The sequence below is a fragment of the Thrips palmi genome, unplaced genomic scaffold, assembly GCF_012932325.1.
Source record: "Thrips palmi isolate BJ-2018 unplaced genomic scaffold, TpBJ-2018v1 HiC_scaffold_19, whole genome shotgun sequence".
Lineage (NCBI taxonomy): Eukaryota > Metazoa > Arthropoda > Insecta > Thysanoptera > Thripidae > Thrips > Thrips palmi.
This window is the reverse complement of record NW_023144628.1, coordinates 6,645,622-6,664,557: the sequence shown is the minus strand read 5'-3', so window position 1 is coordinate 6,664,557 and position 18,936 is coordinate 6,645,622. Positions and strand designations below refer to the sequence as shown.

General features: G+C 59.3%; 2 protein-coding genes across 2 annotated transcripts in view; both read right to left on the bottom strand.

Moving 5' to 3' along the window:
• The window catches only part of LOC117646282 (sex peptide receptor-like), a 34,321-nt gene that overhangs the window by 4,909 nt on the left and 10,476 nt on the right, over positions 1–18,936 (bottom strand). The window contains exons 2-5 of the mRNA XM_034387125.1: positions 7,278–7,482; positions 4,929–5,275; positions 3,547–3,819; positions 1,267–1,480 (exon numbers count right to left, since the gene is read on the bottom strand). Of these exons, the coding sequence (XP_034243016.1) occupies positions 1,267–1,480; positions 3,547–3,819; positions 4,929–5,275; positions 7,278–7,415 (972 nt within the window). The 5' untranslated portion in view covers positions 7,416–7,482. The remainder of the gene's footprint in view (positions 1–1,266; positions 1,481–3,546; positions 3,820–4,928; positions 5,276–7,277; positions 7,483–18,936) is intronic.
• Positions 16,446–17,304, bottom strand: LOC117646281. Its single transcript, XM_034387124.1, has 2 exons — positions 16,990–17,304; positions 16,446–16,751 (listed from the first exon to the last, which is right to left on the bottom strand). The coding sequence occupies exons 1-2, from the start codon at positions 17,302–17,304 to the stop codon at positions 16,446–16,448; spliced, it is 621 nt and encodes a 206-aa protein (XP_034243015.1).

The window sequence follows — 18,936 nt, the reverse complement described above, 5'->3', positions numbered from 1 at the left end:
TTTGGTCCTCTTTTTCCGCGGCCATGTTTCATGCACGGTGGAGCCATTCTTATTGGCAGGTTGGAGAGGAATGTGACGGGGCGGCGTGGGACGGGGAGCGATCGAGGAAAGGGAAGGGAAGGAAAGGGGGCCCGCAATCAAAAAATGCCGTGTCCTATTGGAGCCGAGCCCGGCACCCCGATCGGGCGAGCAGTGTTCGCGCGCGTTCGGGCGCGTTCGGCTGTCGGGACAGGAAGACAGAGATTATCGGGAACTCCATCTTCACATCCTCGCCCGCCCTCCAGTCTCCAGTCACCAGGAATAAGCGGCGAAGCGGCGTCTGGGCCACTAATAAATCATGCCGGTTCGTCTCTCTCTCTCTCTCTCTCTCTCTCTCTCTCTCTCTCTCTCTCTCTCTCTCTCTCTCTCTCTCTCTCTCTCTCCTCTCCTCTCCTTTCATGCCAGGTCTTACCTTGTCCCCGCGTGCGACAGAAGGGACACCAGTGATTGTTCTAACAAAGAGTAATTTCTGTGGGGTCCAAGGACTTTTTACTTCTCCCTTTTGCTTTCTCGTCTTGCTCGTCTTATTCGTTCTGCACTCTGAAAATCTTGGAAACAATTTTTGGCCTGACTTGTTATAACAAAGTATATTGAGCATACATAAGCTTACAAAGAAAATACTTGGTGATTTACGAACTTCGTGTGACAAAAATTAGTTTGTACTATGCTCTGAATACTTGGTAAGGTTTTGAGCGTGTGCTCGTCCTGCTCGTCCTCCCCGTCCTCGCCGTCCATCTCCGCGGCATCCGGGCGCAGCGTGCCTCTGCATAGCGCCGTGCACCGCCCAAGGCACCGCCGGACGCATATAAAACAAGGCGCCTGTCAGGCCGGGCCGGGCCGAGCCGGCGCGACGACGGCCACGTTATGGACGGACGGCGCGGCCGGCCGGACAGACGGACAGACAGACGGGATGGACAGCACGGCCGGTGGCGCGAATTCCGTAAAGGGTTCGGCTTCCTCGCCGGCAAGGTGGTTGCGTGGGAGGGGGAAGGGGTGTCCTTTGCGGGGGTCGCTGGAACGAGGCTAGTCGTGGGCGTTCGCTCTCACACGGTCCGCTTGTTGTGACGCGTCTTTTTTTTCGATTTTCCCAGCGGTGTTGTTTTTATTTTGACGGACGAGCAGAGGCTACGACGCCACTTGACGGACGGATTCCTCCTCCTCCCCTCCTCCTCCTCCTCCTCCTCCCCCCTTGCTTACAGGGCGCAGGAAGGCTTCCTGCCGGCTTACCTGCGGCACCTCGGTGGCCAGGAAGAGGAACAGCACGGCGAGCAGCATGCGCGTGGTGCGGTCGGCGCGCTTCTCGGCCCTGGAGCGGCGCGCGCTGGGCTGCACCTGCTGCTTGGCGGGCTTGGCCGAGGCCGGGGCCAAGGCCTGCGCCTGCTGCCCGCTCAGCTTCTTCTTGCGCTGCTTGGCCGTGTACAGGGCGTTCATCAGCGAGATACTGTCGACACACAGCAGTGATTAATCCGCGCGCCTAACGCGCCGAGCCAGCTGGCCGCTTCCGTCGCCCTGTCTCCCTCGCACCTGTACGCGACGCCCCGTGAGAGTGAGCGAGACAGGGCGACGGAAGCGGCTCTCGGAGTTGGCCTGCTAGTCGTAGTCCGCCGGACATAACTCGCTTGTCACCGGACGTAACAGTGTATCTCCGAGGGATTTCCTTCCCCACGCGACACATGCCTTTTCCGTCCGTTCACCGTCTAGCTCTCCGTTTGGAGCTGAGACCTGAGAATGAGGACTCGAATGGACTGCTCGGGTGAAACTACAGCTTGGCGTACTCCTGCCCTCAAAAGCGTTAAATCTAGCGTTACTATTAGTTTTGTCACACTGGAAATTTAAGGTGCAATGACACACTTTTATTGGATTTTCAGCCCACCAGGGCAGTTCTCCAACTAGAGACTTGGTCGGGTAGTTGCCCACATGCATCCGCAGCACTTCCCTGCATGTCGAGGGCAGTGCTGCGGATGCATGATGTCGCGCGCCACGCATGGCCCGCCATGTTAATGACGCTTCAACTTTGGCGCAGTTCCGTCCGCGCTCGGAATTTTAAAGAGCCGCGCTCCGAGAAGCGCTCCGAATTAACAGAGTGAACAGGAAAGAGGAAAAGCCTGCGCGGAAGGAGCTGCCCCACGCCACGCTCTAGGCGCTCGGCTCAGCTCTCTTTTTAAAAAAAAGACAGAAAAAAGAGACAGGAAAAAATGCTTCGTTTTTGTCCCACACTTTGTGTTGGTCTTTGTTTTGTTCGTTTGCTGGTGACAGTTTTCTTAATACGCAAACACTCCTGAAAAAAAAAACACAATGGTTTAAGTCTTGATTTTATACAACGATATGGGTTTCCTTCAACAACCATCATGGGCGACAGCCGCCCAGCAGACCAAAGGGCAATCATTCACATGGACCCGCAAAAAAAAGAGACAAAAGAACTAATCAAATGTAGCTGCTGCCCTGGCACGTGATAAATAACGCGAGTTTTGAAAATGCCCGGCAATTTTTCGAGCAGGCGTTGGCGTGATGGCACGCCAGGGCAGTCGGGGATGAAAAGACGCTGGCGAAAGCGACCCCTACCCCGGCCGGGCTGGGCCGGGCCGGGACCTCCCTTGTGTGACTCCGGATCCCTGACGCGGCCATCACCCGCAATGAATACTTCCCCGGGGGGACCGTTTAGCAACGCGCAGGAAATATGCGGCGGAAAAAAATATCCGAGGTTGTTATGAGCCTCTTTTTTTGTGGTCTCTTCTTCATTTTTTTTTTTTTTTCGGCTGGTTGGTTACCACCTTTCGCGGGCTAGGGGCGTTGGATGAAGAAAGGGTAAAAATGTCGCGGGTGAATATGTTCCGCCGTGCCGGCTTTTGACGCACCTGTCTGCTCTCTACCGTCCTACACTGTATGGGACTCTACTGTCCGCCTGCCTGCCTTGCCAGGCTGCCTGCTATCTCGTTCACTCGAGTGATACTCCTGACAGTCGGCAAAGAGTGCCTCAGCGCCGCCACGCCCCTTGCCGTGAATGAGGTGGAATTTGCATTTCGCCTGCGACCCAAATAAGGAGAGGCGTGGCTGTCACCTTGCTGCCCTTGCTTTGCCTTCTGGCCTCGCCGGAAAGTCAACTGGCTCCAGCCTCCGGGAACCTCCGGGAACCTCCGGGAACCTCCGGGAACCTCTGCACTCGGCACGTGGCGAGGTGCGGCAGTGCTGGCAGGACGTGGGCGGGGCACTGGGCGAAAAGGTACCGACGGTACGGAGACACGTGGAGAAAATTCGAGCAACTCACGTGCAGAAATGCTCAGTCGAAACAACTTAATATCTTGTTGCGCCGAGGACCATACAATTTTTAAATATAACCCGTTGGAAATCTAAAATTTTTATTCAATCCCCCCAAGTGCTTTACAAGATGCTGTTGTAAGATTTTATAATCATACTCCTTAGATATTTTAAATTGAATTTTGTTTGATCTCTGGAGACCCCCTCCCCCACCAAATGGGTCTCCAGGAGCATGCAATAAGCCCCATTGACCTGATGATGGTGAGGATGATGCAGGGCAGGATCTTGACGACCACGGCGTGCAGCCAGAGGTTGCTCTCGTAGAGCAGCTGGTTGTGGCGGCGCGCGTGGTCGCTGAGGTCGACGTGGTACGCGGTGCGGCCGTCCTCGCCCGCGCGGCTGCTCCGGCGCACCGAGAAGACGAGCAGCGACGGCGCGCACAGCGGCAGCGGCGCCAGCAGCGAGAGCAGCAGCGCCCACCAGCAGCGCGCGTCCGTGCACAGCTTGGGCGCGTGCGCGGGGAACCTGCGGGCACCACCACCACCACACCGTCAGAGGCCGAGGAGGGGTAGCCAACGACTCCCGCGGATTGATAACAAAACAAATATGCTCCAAACGGCACGCCGACCGGCCGCACGTGGTGAGATTTAATTTTAGATTTACTTTCAGATTCACGTTCGGATCCCCGCGCGCGGGTCGAAGGACATGCTTTCGCCTTCGGGCCGTTCGGGCCTTTGGGGCCGTCGGGGCTGATTTCCCTAACGCTGCGGCGGTTGTGACGAATGGGGGTGGGGGAGGGGCTTAGAGGACACTCGGAGGGTGAATACTTTTTTTCTTTGCGTGTACCCCGTTTGCGAGGAGCGGCAGAGAGCCCTTGGCCTCGCACTGATTGCCCTGGAAGCAGTGGCGGTGGTCGAGGCGCCGAGGCCGGCGCAGCGCTGCGACGCGGGCTGCACCGAACTGGGTGCCCCCTTCCCAACTCGCAGTGCCGGAACAGCGGCCGTCGCGCTATTTCTGCCCCCTGACGCCCGGAAAAGCCCCTCCAACACTAGAGCCGCTGAGACGGCCAGCCAGCCGGTAGCACGCATTTGGTGGGCCAGTACGGCCAAGCACGGAGTGCCATGTTTGGACGGACTGGGAGACAGCCAGACGGAAGAAGCGGGGCGACTGGGACATCCCACACCCCTACCCCGACGACGACGACAGAACAATTGGAAGTCGGTTGACAGGCGTGCATCTGCGCGTGACGTCCCGTAGTACCTCACCTTGGGAGTACTCAGTCCTCCACAACCCAGCTACCCTCCCCATTTCTCTCCTCCTCCCCCCCCTCTCTCTCTCTCTCTCTCTCTCTCTCTCTCTCTCTCTCTCTCTCTCTCTCTCTCTCTCTCTCTCTCCGACCCCCATAAACCAGTACACAAGCAGGCAGTGAGAGGAGTGGGTGTGGCTGGAATCGAAGGGTCTCCGTGAAGTGACCGAAAGACAAATGAAATAATAGGTATATCGTTGTGGTTGTATCCCTGCACGAGACACACACCGCACAGCACTCTTAAAATCTTACACCATATTTTTAGCGCCTGCAGCGCTGTGGAGTTTTTAGGCCGACTCACCCGGCCACACGTTCGGTTGCGACTCACCTGACGGAGATGTACCTCCAGGCGGCCAGGGCGAGCGTGAGGCAGATGGAGGCGGTGTGCAGGAGCTGCGAGTAGTGCATGTGCCAGAGCAGCAGGGTGGCGCCCAGCTCGGAGGAGTGCGCGCGCGGCGGCACCAGGTACAGGAACACGGCGAAGGGCGCGTACTCCACCATGACGGCCACGTCGGCCATGGCCAGCCCCGTCAGCAGCCGGTTGACCGGCGACGTGGCCATGGAGGGCCGCGTCAGCACGGCCAGGTTGATGGCGTTGGACAGGATGCCGAAGGCGCACACCACCAGCGACACGTAGCCGTGGTAGCGCCGGTACGCCATGGAGATGTCGCTCACCTGTCGACCGTCGGCGCCAATGAATGATTCGATGACCAGCCCAGTAAATGAGGCCATTTTCAAAATTGCTTCAAAACAACCATTTTCTTTCCCTCCCTGACTTGAATTTCCCAGTGCCCGCCCACACACTGTGGGGATTAAGACACAGACGCGCCGTGGCTCGCGGCAGACGGTTTCAATTTCTCTGCGGGTCGCCTCGGGGCCCTCGCTCCACGGGGTGATAATTTAGGGGCATTTTGTCGCCGTTGGCGGCGTCGGCGGCGTCGGCGGCGCTCGCCTTGACACGCTTCATTTGCAAACAAACCGCGCGGCGTGGCTGGCGGAGGAGAGGCGCCACGCCGCGCGACACGCCAAGCGCCACGCCAAGGGGAGGCGCTAAGTCAACCAGCAGCGCGCCGGGAAGGAGGCCGCGTGCGAAGATGGCGCGCCGCCACCGCCGCCCACCAACATTCCGAGGGCGTTTTCGTCGCTCTGTCTCTCTCGCACCTATGTGGGGAGCACCATGATAGCGAGAGAGACAGAGCGAAGACTCTCGGAGCCAGTCGGCAGAGCGACGGAGGCGGCAACCGCTGGGGGTGCGTTTTTCGGTTCGCGGACGCCACCCCTCCGGCCGGAGGGGGAGCGGAGAGTGCTCCGGGAAGAATGCAGGCCCTGCCCGGCCGTGCCTTCCGGGACGCCGGCTGCCAAAAACTTCTCACACGCCACGGCGTGGCGAGGCGTGGCAGCGTGGCGTGGCACGACGTCGCGCGACGTGACTGTGGCTCCCGCCAAGAAAAACACAAGACTTCGAGCGCCGCGCTGCGCTGCCCGGCCCCGCGATTGAAATGCAGTCGGCTTATCCGCCCCGCTCGACATAAACATGTCACTTTTCACGAATCGCAGCGCCGCGGCGGCGCAACCAGCCCCGCCCTGGATGCGCCGACCTTGCCCCACAAGGCCGCCATGCACGAGTGTCGCCGTCGCCGTCATCGGGGTGCTCGTTGGCCCGCCCCGCCCCGCCTCCAGGGGCCCTCGGCAGCCATCCTTCATGCGCGGGTTGGCCGCCCAGCGCGCTGGCCTGGCCTGGCCCAGGCGACGGGGTGCGCGTCCCCTACCCGTCCCCAAGGGCGGCGGCAATGTCATTGCGCATCCGCGGCACCCGCGTGGCGAACCTATAAAACAGTGCGCCGCGACCATTTTCTGGCCCAGTAAGTGCCGCGTTGCGTGTTATTGGTCGGCCACAAATGGCGGTTTCATCGGGTACCACCAGTCGACGGGGGTAAATAACTGTCCGAAATTACTTCTGTCCAAACCAACGAACATTTCCAATGTTCCAGATCTTCCTTGTTTCGAAGCGAAACAGACCGAGGGACGGGGGTTCGCTCGCCGGGCCGGGCGCCCCGCTGCGTCTGAAGCCACACGCCGTAAGCCCCTCTCCATTTCTTTGGAAGGATGTTCGTCCCTCGCGGAGGCGCCAATCGTTTTATTAATTTGTCGGCGAGAGGGGCATCAGAGATCGTTGAAGTGTGGCCTCGTTATTTGTCTGTGACGGCCTGTGACGGTCTGTGACCCCGAAGCAGGGCCAGCAGGGCCTCCACCCCGACGTCCCCTTCCCACCAAGCCTATCAAGTTACGCGTCGTCCGCGTTTTCGTCCTTCGTCCATGCTGCGCCGTTCCGAGGTCCAACTGCGGCGATATGCCGCTGGAGATACACAGCTGAATGGCAGAGGTTGGCAACCTTGCGGGCCAGTGAACTCGGACAGGGTGGCAAACACTGCGCCTGTCGTCCACGTCGTCCAACGCGACGCGCTGGACTGGCGGGACGCACTCCACGCTGGCGTCCGGCAAACAGGCGAACTGATGTATTTCCGACGACGGGTGTCGCTTTTCGCGGCGAAGACCGTTGTTGTGGCTATGGCGATCGCGGCGTATCTTTCGCAGTGTCCCCCTCTGCGCTGAAAACTCAGGTGAAAACTCTACGCTGAAAACTCAAACTCACCCCTCGGGTTCGCCCCGTACTCACCGCGGCCGGGCAGTAGCAGTCCGCCATCTCGGCCTGCGCGCTCAGGTTGAGCGCCAGCTGCAGGTCGTCCATGGTCAGGTTGAAGTGGCTCAGGTTGAGCAGCCGGAAGTCGTCGGGCTCCATCGCCGCGCCGGCCATCGCGGCCTGGGCCGCGGGCAGGGTCGCGGGCTGGGTCTCCCACTGGGTCACCGACTCGGTCGCGGACCTGCCAACACGGAGAGTGGCACGTTTGGTCGCCGCTTTCAAGCCGCCCCTTTTGTTCGCCGCCTGAATGGGCCATGGGCGCCGTGGGCGGGGACGCCATGGGCCGCGCCGCGCCGCGATACCCAGGATCATTCGACCCCTTACACTGAGGGCGTTCACATTCTGCGTAACACCGCCACTCGGCAAACTCAACTTTGCGTGCCGGGCAAACCCCAGCAGGAGTATGAAGGGGACCCAAAGTGCCGAGTGTAACCGCACAGTAGTATAGATAGCCCATTCGGACAGGCCGCCATCTTGGTAGCCCATACGCACAGCAGCAGAGGTGAGTACTGTACTTTCTTCACTGGTTAAACGAAGGCGTAAGTTAATGTTTTGTTCCAAACTTGGTACACTGAGTGCAGGTTTGGATCGGAAATGAAAGAGTCACCGGGCTTCATAAGGACTTTGTCGTTTTGGCCATTTGAACCCTTTTGAAGCTCCATGCCTTTTTCATTTCCCTACACCAAATGACATCTGTTGACAATTTTTATTTGTTTTTCTTGTCGAGGCGGATCCATTTCTGTGAAGTTATGCCGATTTGGGCAGCTTTGAAAATTCGCTCAGGCCCCTAGGCAAAATAAAACCGAGCCATCCCCTTGGATTTCAAGGCAGCACTTTTACCGTGCCTCAGCCGGCCTGCCTAATGAACGGATGAGCAAGTCAGCTCAAAACTTTTGTCTGGTCGAGGGGGAGGGCCCCTCGAGGGGGTGGACGGGGGTTAAAGGGGGTCGTTAGACGCGAGTAAGTGAATACAGAGAGGCAGCCTGCGGGGCGGCGCGACACTCAAATGGAACTGGGCTGGGCGTTCTCCAACAACAAAAGGTCTCAGCGCCACGCGGGCTGAAGGCTGATTTTGATCAGCGTTTCGTCGCCCGGCCGGCCGCCGCTCTGCTGTCTCTCTCGCGCCCCCATGGCTCAGTGGCTTTGGCTGCCTCCACCGGCCTTCCGGGCCACTGTGAGCCGGCCACCCTCTGCGTCGGAACTGGGTACGGCCAGAACAGTTTCCGGCGGCCGGAAAGACCTGGTACCGGAAGTTAGTTGCAAAAAAGAAGAAGAAGAGTAACCCAATCCGTGAAATGGTATCCAGGGTCCAGAGTTTTCAAAGAAGCCTAGCGTCGAGAAGCGACGCTCCGCCAGTTTGCGAGGAAATCATTATAATTTGTCGGAGCGCTGAAGACGGCGAAGCGAATTCCTTGTCCGGCCGGACACGGCGTTCCCTGGAAACTCACGCAGATATAAATGGCATCAGGAATTTCTCATCACTTTGGCAGAGGGCAAGTGAAAACCTGATGCACTGAACTCCCTTCCACCCCAACCGTCGACAGCAGCGGCCGTTCTCAAATTTAAAATTGATGAATGCAAGAATTTTTTTTTTAAACTGCTCGGGAACCTCAACAAATATGATTCTGTGCTCAGCTATATTTTTCTCCCCGGTCTGCGGTTTTTGGACCCTTCCTCTCCTCGAAACAGTAATTACCCCGCAATATTTCTCCCGCAGAAAAACGGCTCCGCTCCGCTTGGCTCCGCTTGGCTCAGCTTTGCTCGACGGAAAGCAATCCGCGGCAATCCGAGAAATAAGCGGCGCGGCGCCACAAAGAACCGCCACGGCGCGCACACTGTGCGCACCCCCCCGCGGTTATCATTCGCGGGCAAGCGACGTCGCGGCGCCTCGACTCAAGTAATCGTTTTCCCGCTATTTGTCGCGTGGACGCCCCCCGGTCCGACGCACGCGACTTGGGAGGAGGTTCGGTAGGGGAGAGGGGATGGGGGGACATACCTAATTAAACGAAATGGGAGGAACCCCCAAGCCCCTTAAAACTTCCCACACCACTGCCGCCTCCCTTCCCGGAATCCCCTTTTTCCCTTAGGTTCCTCCCCGCGCTGCCCCCCACCCCCACCCCACCCCGCCGCTCCGTAAATGAGAGCAAAATAATGACGAGGGCTAATCGCGATAATGCTAGAAGAAGGCGGTCCTTCCCGCCTCCCCCTGCAGACTGATTCCGAGAGTCGTTTTCGTCGCTCTCTCTCTCGCATTCATGGGGCGTTCTCATGGGTGCGAGAGAGACAGAGCGACGAAAACGACTCTGGGAATCGGTCTGCTGGCACGCTGCACTTGCCGCCAAGGACGGCGACTGCGAGGACCACCGCCACGCCCCCAGAGGCGCACACACGCCGCTCCGCGCGCCCCGCCGCCACTGGCGAGCAGCGGACGGACAAATCAAATTAAGTCCGGCCTGCAGACTGGTTCCGAGAGGCGTTTCCGTCGCGCTGTCTCTCTCGCACTCATGGGGCGTCCCGTATGGGTGCGGGAGAGACGGCGACGAAAGCGTCTCTTGGAATCAGTTTGTTGGTCCGCGCGTCGCGCTGTGGGAGTCGCGCGTCGACGCGCATGGCTCTAATCCGGTTGCGTTGGGCCCCGCCCCGCCCCGCCCCGCCCCGCCCCGCCCGCCCGCCCCGCCCCGCCCCGCCCCGCCCCGCCGCCCGCCCCGCCCGCCCCGCCCCGCCCGCCCGCCCGCCCCGCCCCCCGCCCCGACCTGCCAGCTGCAGCCCATTGACGCCGCCGCCCTAGAGGGGCGTGACAAGGCCGCGAACTGCAAACTACTTGGAGCCGCCGTTCCGATCTGTTGCGGTCATCGGGTTGCGCTGCCTCGGTTTCCGCCCAAACTATCCTGCAGGACTGTTTTCATCAATCAGTCACAGAAACTACGTTCGTGGAACCGGCTCGTGAGTTTGACTCAGTTGCTGACTGAATTAAGGCGGACGCCTTGGACACTCACCACGTCGGGCGTCCTCAAGGTCAAACCAAGGTCAAATCGTTAAACTGCTCGGTCAATCCCGAAATCCTGCCGCCGTAGTACGAGGCCAGGGTCCATCCCTGCGAGGCGGCCACCGATCAAGGCGGCAGCGCGACATCCTCGCATAATGACCCATTCCAGGACATGCTCTCATCAGCACAAAGCCCGGGTGCGTGCCATTCGCTGAGCCGCGACGCCTGCACGCTCCCACTCCTCCTCAGCACTCCAAGTCACAACACAGCCGGTCAAGCGTCCCATAATCGCTTGCGCCTGTACGACGCCGCCTCCGCCCGCAGGCGGCGCCGTCATCTCTGACCATTCTCATGGCACGTCCGTTTGCGCAGCAGGGCACCCAGAGCACCCAAGCGTCCCACTCCGACACTCCGGCACTCCCGGCACTCCACAGGCGCCGCCTCCGCCCGCAGAGAACGACGCCGTCAGAGGTCATCCGGTCACTCTCAGTCCTCCCGTCACTCACAGGCCCGTCACTCCACGAGTCACTCCACAGGTCACTCCACGAGTCACTCCACCAGAGTCACTCCACGAGTCACTCCACAGGTCACTCCACGAGTCACTCCACCAAGTCACTCCACGAGTCACTCCACGAGTCACTCCACGAGTCACTCCACCAGAGTCACTCCACGAGTCACTCCACCAAGTCACTCCACGAGTCACTCCACCAGTCACTCCACGAGTCACTCCACTAAGTCGAAGAAGGGGTAGACCGAGCCGTGCGTGGCATTGACACACGCAGAAAGAAAACAGCAGGCGAAAAACAGAGAAGGAAAAGTGAGAGAGAGCGAGGGAGAGCAGGGAAATGACACTTGCAGCTTGATGACGTCATTTCCAGGATATACTTTCCCCCGCCTCGAATAAGGAGGGGGACGGGGCGGCCACTCCAAGGCGGTGCCGGCCAGCAGTGCGGGGGTAACGCGCCCTCATGTGGGCAATCCCTCTCCATTCCTTCGCCCTTTATTACCAGCGTGTTCCTAACGGAGCGAGCCTGCTTCGCCGCATACCACAGCATACACCAATTTTAAAACTATTTTTTATTTTCTTTCTCTTCTTTAGACGTTTGGAATGAGGCCGCACTTTGGCATGGCGTCCCGGATGACCCAGAAGCCGAAACGGGGGGGCGTATTATTCCAGGGGTGTGGAAGCGCTGCCTCCAGCCGCCTCCAGGCCTTCCAGACGCCTCGTGACGATGGCAACCCTTTTTGCAGTGCTTTTCCCTCTCTCACCTCACCTCTGCGCCTCCAAACGCGGAAAACACTAGGGTGAGGTTTTCACTGACTTTAGCCACATCTGCTGTACTGTTTCCGCGCCATCGCGGCGCGCCACGCGCTTCCCCGCAATTCAGGGTAATTAAAAGTGTCGCCAACAAAGGACGCATTAAACTCGGCAACTTTGAGAAAGGCCTGCTTTTCGTAATGACGAGAAAGCGGCGGCGGCGGCTAGGCTTTTCTGTTTTTGTTTCTGTTTCGGTTTTCGTTTTTGTTTTTGCTTGAGTGCGCGGTGTTTGGCCACTGGAGTCGGCGAGTCTGCCGCTAACGGGCCCGGCGTGCCGTCGGCGTGAGCGTGACAGGCCGCCAGAACTCGCCCCGATTCGCTCACCAGCGCTCACCAGCGCTCACCAGCGTTCACCAGAGCGGCCGAGAGCGGCGCACCCAAAGTCTAAATATCTCACATCACGCAACACGGGATTCCGCGTGGAACGGGCCTGGAATCTGGCGTCCATCTCGTGTGGTTCCGGGAAGGGATTTCGTAATGTGGTGGAGGGACGCGGTGTACGGCCAAAGCGCGAATTCCTGTCAAAATGTGCGCGATAACGTACAAATCGCGCGCTGTCGTGTGAGCTCCTCTGAAGCTCGAAACGCGTCCGGGATTTTTGACCACCTCCACCGGTCTTCTGGCCCACTGTGGACCGGCTACCCCGGCGCACCGGACACCGACAGTGCGATTGGCTAAATTGTGGGTCCGGGCCGCCCGACGACCCCGGCAGCTCGCTCTTGTCGTTCCTCCATATCAGGCGGCAGGGTGCGGAATACGGTGCCGGGTCCCGGTTCCGGGTGCCAGGCGCTGCCAGCAGGGGCCGCCGGGTCGCACCGCAGCGCCCCCAAGCACCCCTAAAGCCTGGAGTGGATCCCCGGTGCCACGCCAAGCCACGCCACGCCAAGCTTGGCATCCAAAGCGGATTACTATGCATTTTGCCGCCTTTGCGCGCTTCCTGCAGAAACGCTTTTTGCACTTTTCCTGCACTTTGGCGTTCCCCGCCCCGCGCCGCAAATCCACACAACACAACGAGGCACGTTTTCCGCTTTGCCCCCCAATCCGCTTGCACCGCGACGGCGGCGCGGGACGGCGCGGCCGTGATCCACGGTAAACTCAGGCAGATTGAACCCCGGGCACGGACCCGCAGTGGAGACTGATTCCGGGACTCGTGTTCGCCGCTCTGTCTCCCTCGCACTCATGGGGAGTCTCGTAGGGGTGCGAGAGGGACAGAGCGACGACAAACGACTCTCGGAATCAGTCTGCAGTGGTGGCGCCGCGCGCTGCGCTCGCAAAGCCGAACCGTTACTTTCCCTTTGCGACACCAGTCTTGCAGCCGAAGTGAAGGGCGAGCGGTCAGAGGGGAGTGAGGGGGAGGGGGAAGGGAGGGGAGGGGAGGGGAGGGGGAGGGAGGGAGGGGAGGGAGAGGGGAGCGCGCGCAACGCTCGGCCGGCCAATGATGCGCGAGAGAAATATGAGTGTTATTTCTTTGCCGCTGCTCGGCTCGGCCGGTCGGCGGGGCGGAACGACGGTGGCGGTGGCGGCGGCGCGTGGGGAAGATACAAACTTCCTTTTGCTTTCCGCACACGGCCCGTTCTTTATTAATACAAGTTGGAGATAAACGAAGTCGTACGGCGGCAGAGCAACAGTGGGGCGGAAGCCCGCTGCCAGGGGCGCGACACTGAAAGCCCAAAGCTCTCTCTCTCCTTCTCTCTCTCTCTCTCTCTCTCTCTCTCTCTCTCTCTCTCTCTCTCTCTCTCTCTCTCTCTCTCTCTCTCTCTCTCTCTCTCTCTCGCTGCAGACCTGTAGCGCCCGCAGAAGGGAGGATAGGCAAGCCCGCCCGGCGCCCGTGCCCACCGCGTTGCCTACCCCGAGTCTCGCAGGCGCTCCCACTGCTGCCGGGTGATTCAGGAGGAGCAGTGCCGTCACTCTGTCTCTGTCGCACTCATGGGGCTCTCTCTAAGCGTGCAAGAGAGATAGAGCGACAAACGGATCTCCACGGTGCTCTATATCCACGATGTCACGATCTCCAGTATTTATTATAGATGGTCATTCCAACAAGGTAGGATTGTTGCACGGAGTGACATTTCATTTTATCTACTTTTCTTATACAATAGTTGCTGGTGTTCGTGTAGTGAAAGGCCGACGATGCTCTCGAAAGCGAAACGCTGGACACTGGTCTGCTTTCTCGGCACCGGAAGTAGCAAAAAGCAACGAAAAAGTGAACTAGAAAATGACAGATCCACGAGCGAACGCGGGGCGGACGGACAACCGGATACAGATCTATCCATTTTCTGGCTCGCACTTCTTTGTTCTTCTCACTTCCGGTGCAGAAGGCTGGTTTTTACGGTGCCCTTGCCTTGCACGATTGGGATGAAGGAGGGCGAAGCGAAGACGGTGCAGCGCGGGCAAAAGTACGGAGTACCTAGTGGCGCGCGCGCGCACACACACACACACCACAAACGGCGCAGGCAGGTGCCCCCACACAACACCAGCACACTGGCGCGCGCGCATTCAAGTAAGTGTCGTCCGGGGGAAAGGAGAGTCTCTGGAGAAATACGCGTCGGCATACAGTGGCGGCGCTGAGCAGCGCAGAGTTACTGTCGGCCAGCGAATGGTGTGTGTAGGGAAGGAACAGGGAGCGGTGGCGCACAGTGGATTTGCCAGAAGACCGGTGAAATAAATATTGTTTTATTTTTAAAATTAAATAACTAAGATTACACGGCAGACTAAAATAAATAGTGTGACATTGACTTATAATGAAAATTAATACAGTCGGTTGACGAGAGGATATAATTTGATGTCCGTGTAGTCCTTCCGTCCGTATCGTTCCGTCTCTTGTCCGTCTCGTGTCTGTCTATGAGTCAGTTGCCCGCTCCGGCCGTCCGTCCGTCCTTCAGTCCATTCGTCTGTCTGTCTGCCTGTCTGTCTGTCCGTCCGTCCGTCTGCAGTGGAATGTTGGTCGTGGCATTGTCCAGTCGGGTCAGGTCGCAGACGTGTCGGCTCCGATGCGGTCAGTTTGCAAGTCGTGGGGGGCGCAGGCCCAGGCCCAAGGGGGCGAGGCGAGGCGTGGCGAGGCGTGGCGAGGCGGCGCTGGCGCTTGGCTGCGGCGGCCGGCCGCCAGTCGGGGCCTGTTTGCGGCGTCGTCAAGTCTGGGAGTTGAGTTCCCCGCCCGGTCCGGTGTCGGCCCGGCGCGCCGCAGCCTCATTCCGAGAGTCGTTTCCGTCGCTCCGTCTCTCTCGCACTCACGGGGCGTCCCGTTGAGGTGCGAGAGAGACAGAGCGATGTGTCTACAGCGTCCCATGAGACGCGGCCCCGCCCCGTACAATCACATCGGCCGCTATGGGTATTGGCGATGCTGCGACGTCCAAGTCTGCGGCGCTCCGCCCGTTCCGTCCGCCCCGTCGGCCCCGTCCGCCGAGGGAGAGGAAGAGGGCGAGGGCGTCGACTCCCAGGAGGCCGTGCTGGCCACGTTGCTGGCCGAGTCCGCCCGGCCGCGTGTGCCGGCCGCGGGCCGGTGCTTGGCCGCACCGTGCTGGCCGTGCTGCTGGCCCCACGTCCCCAGGGTGAGGCTCAAAACGCTGTCGCCGCCGCCGGGGGCCGTGGAGCCCTGGTGGGGCGTGGGCTGGTGGGACGGGGACTGGTGGGGGCCCCGCATGCCCACCACGCCTCCCAGCCAGCCGCCGGACTCTGCAACGCAAGCCTCAGGTTGTAGTGCCCGCGCCCAGGTGAGCCCGCGGGAGCAAAAACACTGCGCGGGAAAGACAGCGGATGTTTAAATTTCGGGTCGTCGACGGGCACCTCGATGGTACCCCCGACGGGTCGGTCCTCTATGAAGAAGACCTCGTCGACAATGAAGAGCTCGTCAACGGGAACCTCGTCGACGGGGACCTCATCGACGGGGACCTCGACAAAGACGACCTCGACGAAGAAGACCTCGTCGACGCACAGTGGTTCAGAAACGGAAAATGCTGTGCAAAAGTCCTTTTTTCAACTTTGCGATTTGTCGAAAACGACTTTGCAATGGGTAAGAGGGATGTCAGGAGGGCCCAAAGCCGAGTTTGTTTTGCACTGGTACCCCACGCACTCGCCAGGACAGGCGAGCCCGTTTCCGCTTCGGCGCTACGCACGCGAAGCGAGTGGAGCGGGCGAAGTGTTCCGCTCTTTTGGCGGCCGCTCCTTGACGAACATGACAGGCTGGTTAAAATCTAAACATTCAGCTAGGTAGTCCAAACTCTCCTCTTTTCAACAGTGCCTTCAGATTTGCGCTCACTCATTCCGTTCCGTGTTAAATCCCTTTCTTTTGTGTCAATGCAAATCACTGTTTTTTCGACAACTTTTCATAAAGATTTGCCTGTAACTTTTGTGGAACCTGTTGGAACCTGGAGATCTTGGGCTCATATTAAAGCTAATCATGTCAGCTTTCGAGCGCACTTCACCGTTTTTGCATATACCTGCATATCCGGCCTCAAAACGCGCCGATAGCCGACATTAAATGGATAATAGTAACTGATGTCTCTTTTAGTAATATCTTAAACCTTTTCCAAAAATAATGAAAGACAAGGTGATGCACAAATACACGTTATACCTGTATGAAAGGGGCACGTCCACGATTTGAAATAAAATCAAAAATAAATTCAGCGACCCCAAAAAACGTAGAAGCAAAGGAATAAACACAGCGTTCAAAACTGAAATTAAAACTAAGTAACGCTAGTAATTAAACGTTAGGCTATGGTCCAAAGTAACATCAGGGATAGATTCAGCGACCCCGAAAATGTACAAGTACAGTACACATACAGTCCCCCCCCCCAAAAAAAAATAAAATAAAATAAAAAAGTAACGCTAGTGACTAAGCGTTACGTCAATGGTTCAAAATAACTTCAGGAATGAATTCGGCGACCCCAAAAACCCCCAGGATGAAGGTTTCACACCAATATCTTATACGGCCTGCAACCAATCTCTTTTGCACAGCTTTTTCTGTTTCTGAACCACTGTGCGACGGGGACCTCGACGACGAAGACCACGCCGAGGCCCGGGTTCGCGTTGCCTCACCGTCCGAGTCCGGCGAGGTTGACGGCGCGCCGAGGCGCGTGGCGCCGCTCCGGGCGAAGTCCGTCACGTCCACGGTGGTGGTGGCCGGAGCCTGGATGGTCTGGATCTGGTCCGGCTGTGGGAAAAGGCAAAGCAGGCTGTGAAACGGGACACGAACTGGAGAGGCGGGGTCAAGTGATTCACAAATCAAGTCACAAGTTGCAAAGCAAGGATATCGTACACAAAATTTTTGAAACAAGAAAATAAGACAGTCGATATGTTGCGACTGACTACGAAACAACGTGCATAAACATGAACTGTCCACCAGCTGACCCTGAGCGTGGCGTGGACCGGCCGAGGCCGAGGAGACCCACCTGCACGAGGCTGCGCACGTAGCCGGGGTATCCGGCCGAGGGGTAGGCGGGGTCGTGGTGCAGCACGGCGGAGTGCGTGTGGCCGTGCGTGATGACGGGCCTGGCGATGATCTCGTAGTTGTCGTTGCCGTCGCCGTTGTTGCAGCCGTTGTTGTCACTGCGGCGGCAGCGGCGCGGCGGCCCGCGGAACGCCGACATGAGGGACATGCCGAGCGCCAGCATGGCGGACATGAGCGCCTTGCCGGACATGGCGGCCAGCGCGCCCAGCCCGATGGTGAGCAGTGTGCCGCCCATGATGAGCCCCGCGCCCAGCATCGGCCAGGCGTCGTTCTTCTTGCGCCGGCCTGCAGCAACCACTTGGGTGCGAGGGGGGCAAGGGGGGCACAGTGAGCCAGAAGACCGGTGGCGGCGGCAAAAACTCTAAACGCGTTTTGAGCTCCAGAGTCGCTAGGTGGGACTCGAAGCGAACGTGTGACCCCACCAATGGATTTCTTTCCGAACGGGGAATCCATTGCTGGGGTCACACGTTCGGTTCGAGTCCTGTTTAGTTACTCCGGAGCTCAAAACGAGTCTGGTAGAATTTTGGCCGCCTCCACCGGTCTTCTGGCAAATCCACTGTGCAGAGCGAAGACGAACGCTGTTTGAGGAACAATCGCTCTCCTCGCTAACACCATTATTAACGGCTGGCAAGCGGAACGGGTGAGTCGCGATCCATTCTTACAGCTTACAACCAATACCTTCCCCCCTTTCTCCCCCTCCCCTTTCTCCCTCTCCCCCTCTCCTTCCTTCCTTCCGCCTCGCGCGGAGAGACAGCGCCGCGCCGCGCGTGGCAACGCAGCGAGCGAGACAGGGAGCAAAAGTTTTCGGGAGGAGGCGCGTTACAGCGTTACATGGAATAACTCGATTGCGGGAGAGCAACAATGCCGATCCTCCCTCCCCTTCCCCTCCTTCAGCTCCAGCCAGCATCAAGGCCCCCCCTTCAGCCAGCCCCGCCGCCCACGCCGCATGCAATATGGATCAGAAGCGATCCATCACGGCGGGCATAACTCTAATGACCCCCTCTTTCCGAACCGCGGTGGTTTTTAGGTGGTTGTTTTTTTTTTCGTTTACTTCTCCTTGGGGCCGCAACAACGGTTTCGTTTGTTTACCGATCTCACCTGCAGGTGGTCCGGCGCCCTCGGCGAAGTCCCGCAGCTCGTCGCCGATGCTGCGGATGAGGCGGTGCGCCGCCTTGCGGATGAGGCCCGCCAGGTCGCGGACGGGCCGGCCTCTGCCGCCCTGCCACGGCCCCGGCCACGGCCCCGGCCACGACCGGAGACGCGCCGCCTCCGCCGCGGCCTCCACGGCCTCGGGCCCCGCCAGCGGAGCCAGCGCCTGCGGTGACAGATGGCCGCGAAGAATGAAGGCTTTCATCGAGGAGGGTTCCATTGGGCGGCCGAGCCGAGGCCAAGCCGAAGCCAAGCCCGGGCCGAGCCCCCCAAAGGACGGGCCGAAGACCCTGCAGGCTGATTCCGGGAGCCGTCTTCGTCACTCTGTCTCTCTCGCACTCACGGGACGTGCCGCATAGGTGCGAGAGAGACAGAGCGACGAAAGAGGCTCTCGGAGTCAGTCTGCAGCGAGCCCCTAGCCGAGGCCTAAAAGCTGCCTTGGCCGCCCAGCTGTGGCTGCACCATATTGGAGCGGGGGCCACGTCAGCCGCGTCAGCAAATACGCCCAAGGATTCACGCGGGTCCTGCCTTGCCGCGCACACCCAAAATCAACGATGCTGAGGAAAGTGAAAACTCTTGACGCGCGGCGTGGCCTTTGCATTCAGGAAACGCCACAGGGCGCCGCAATGTTTGCGGATTGCGCAATCCATGAAACGATAGTGCAGGCGGCTTCGGATTTCGGTGAGCCACGGCAAGGCTGGCCGGATGTTCACCACGTCGACCGCGGTGTGGCTCACCT

Coding starts and splice junctions, on each gene's coding strand:
- LOC117646281 (XM_034387124.1), bottom strand. CDS start 17,304: ATGCTGGGCGCGGGGCTCATCATGGGCGGCACACTGCTCACCATCGGG. Junction 16,752..16,989: donor ACGTGCGCAGCCTCGTGCAG/GTGGGTCTCCTC, acceptor CTTTTCCCACAG/CCGGACCAGATCCAGACCAT.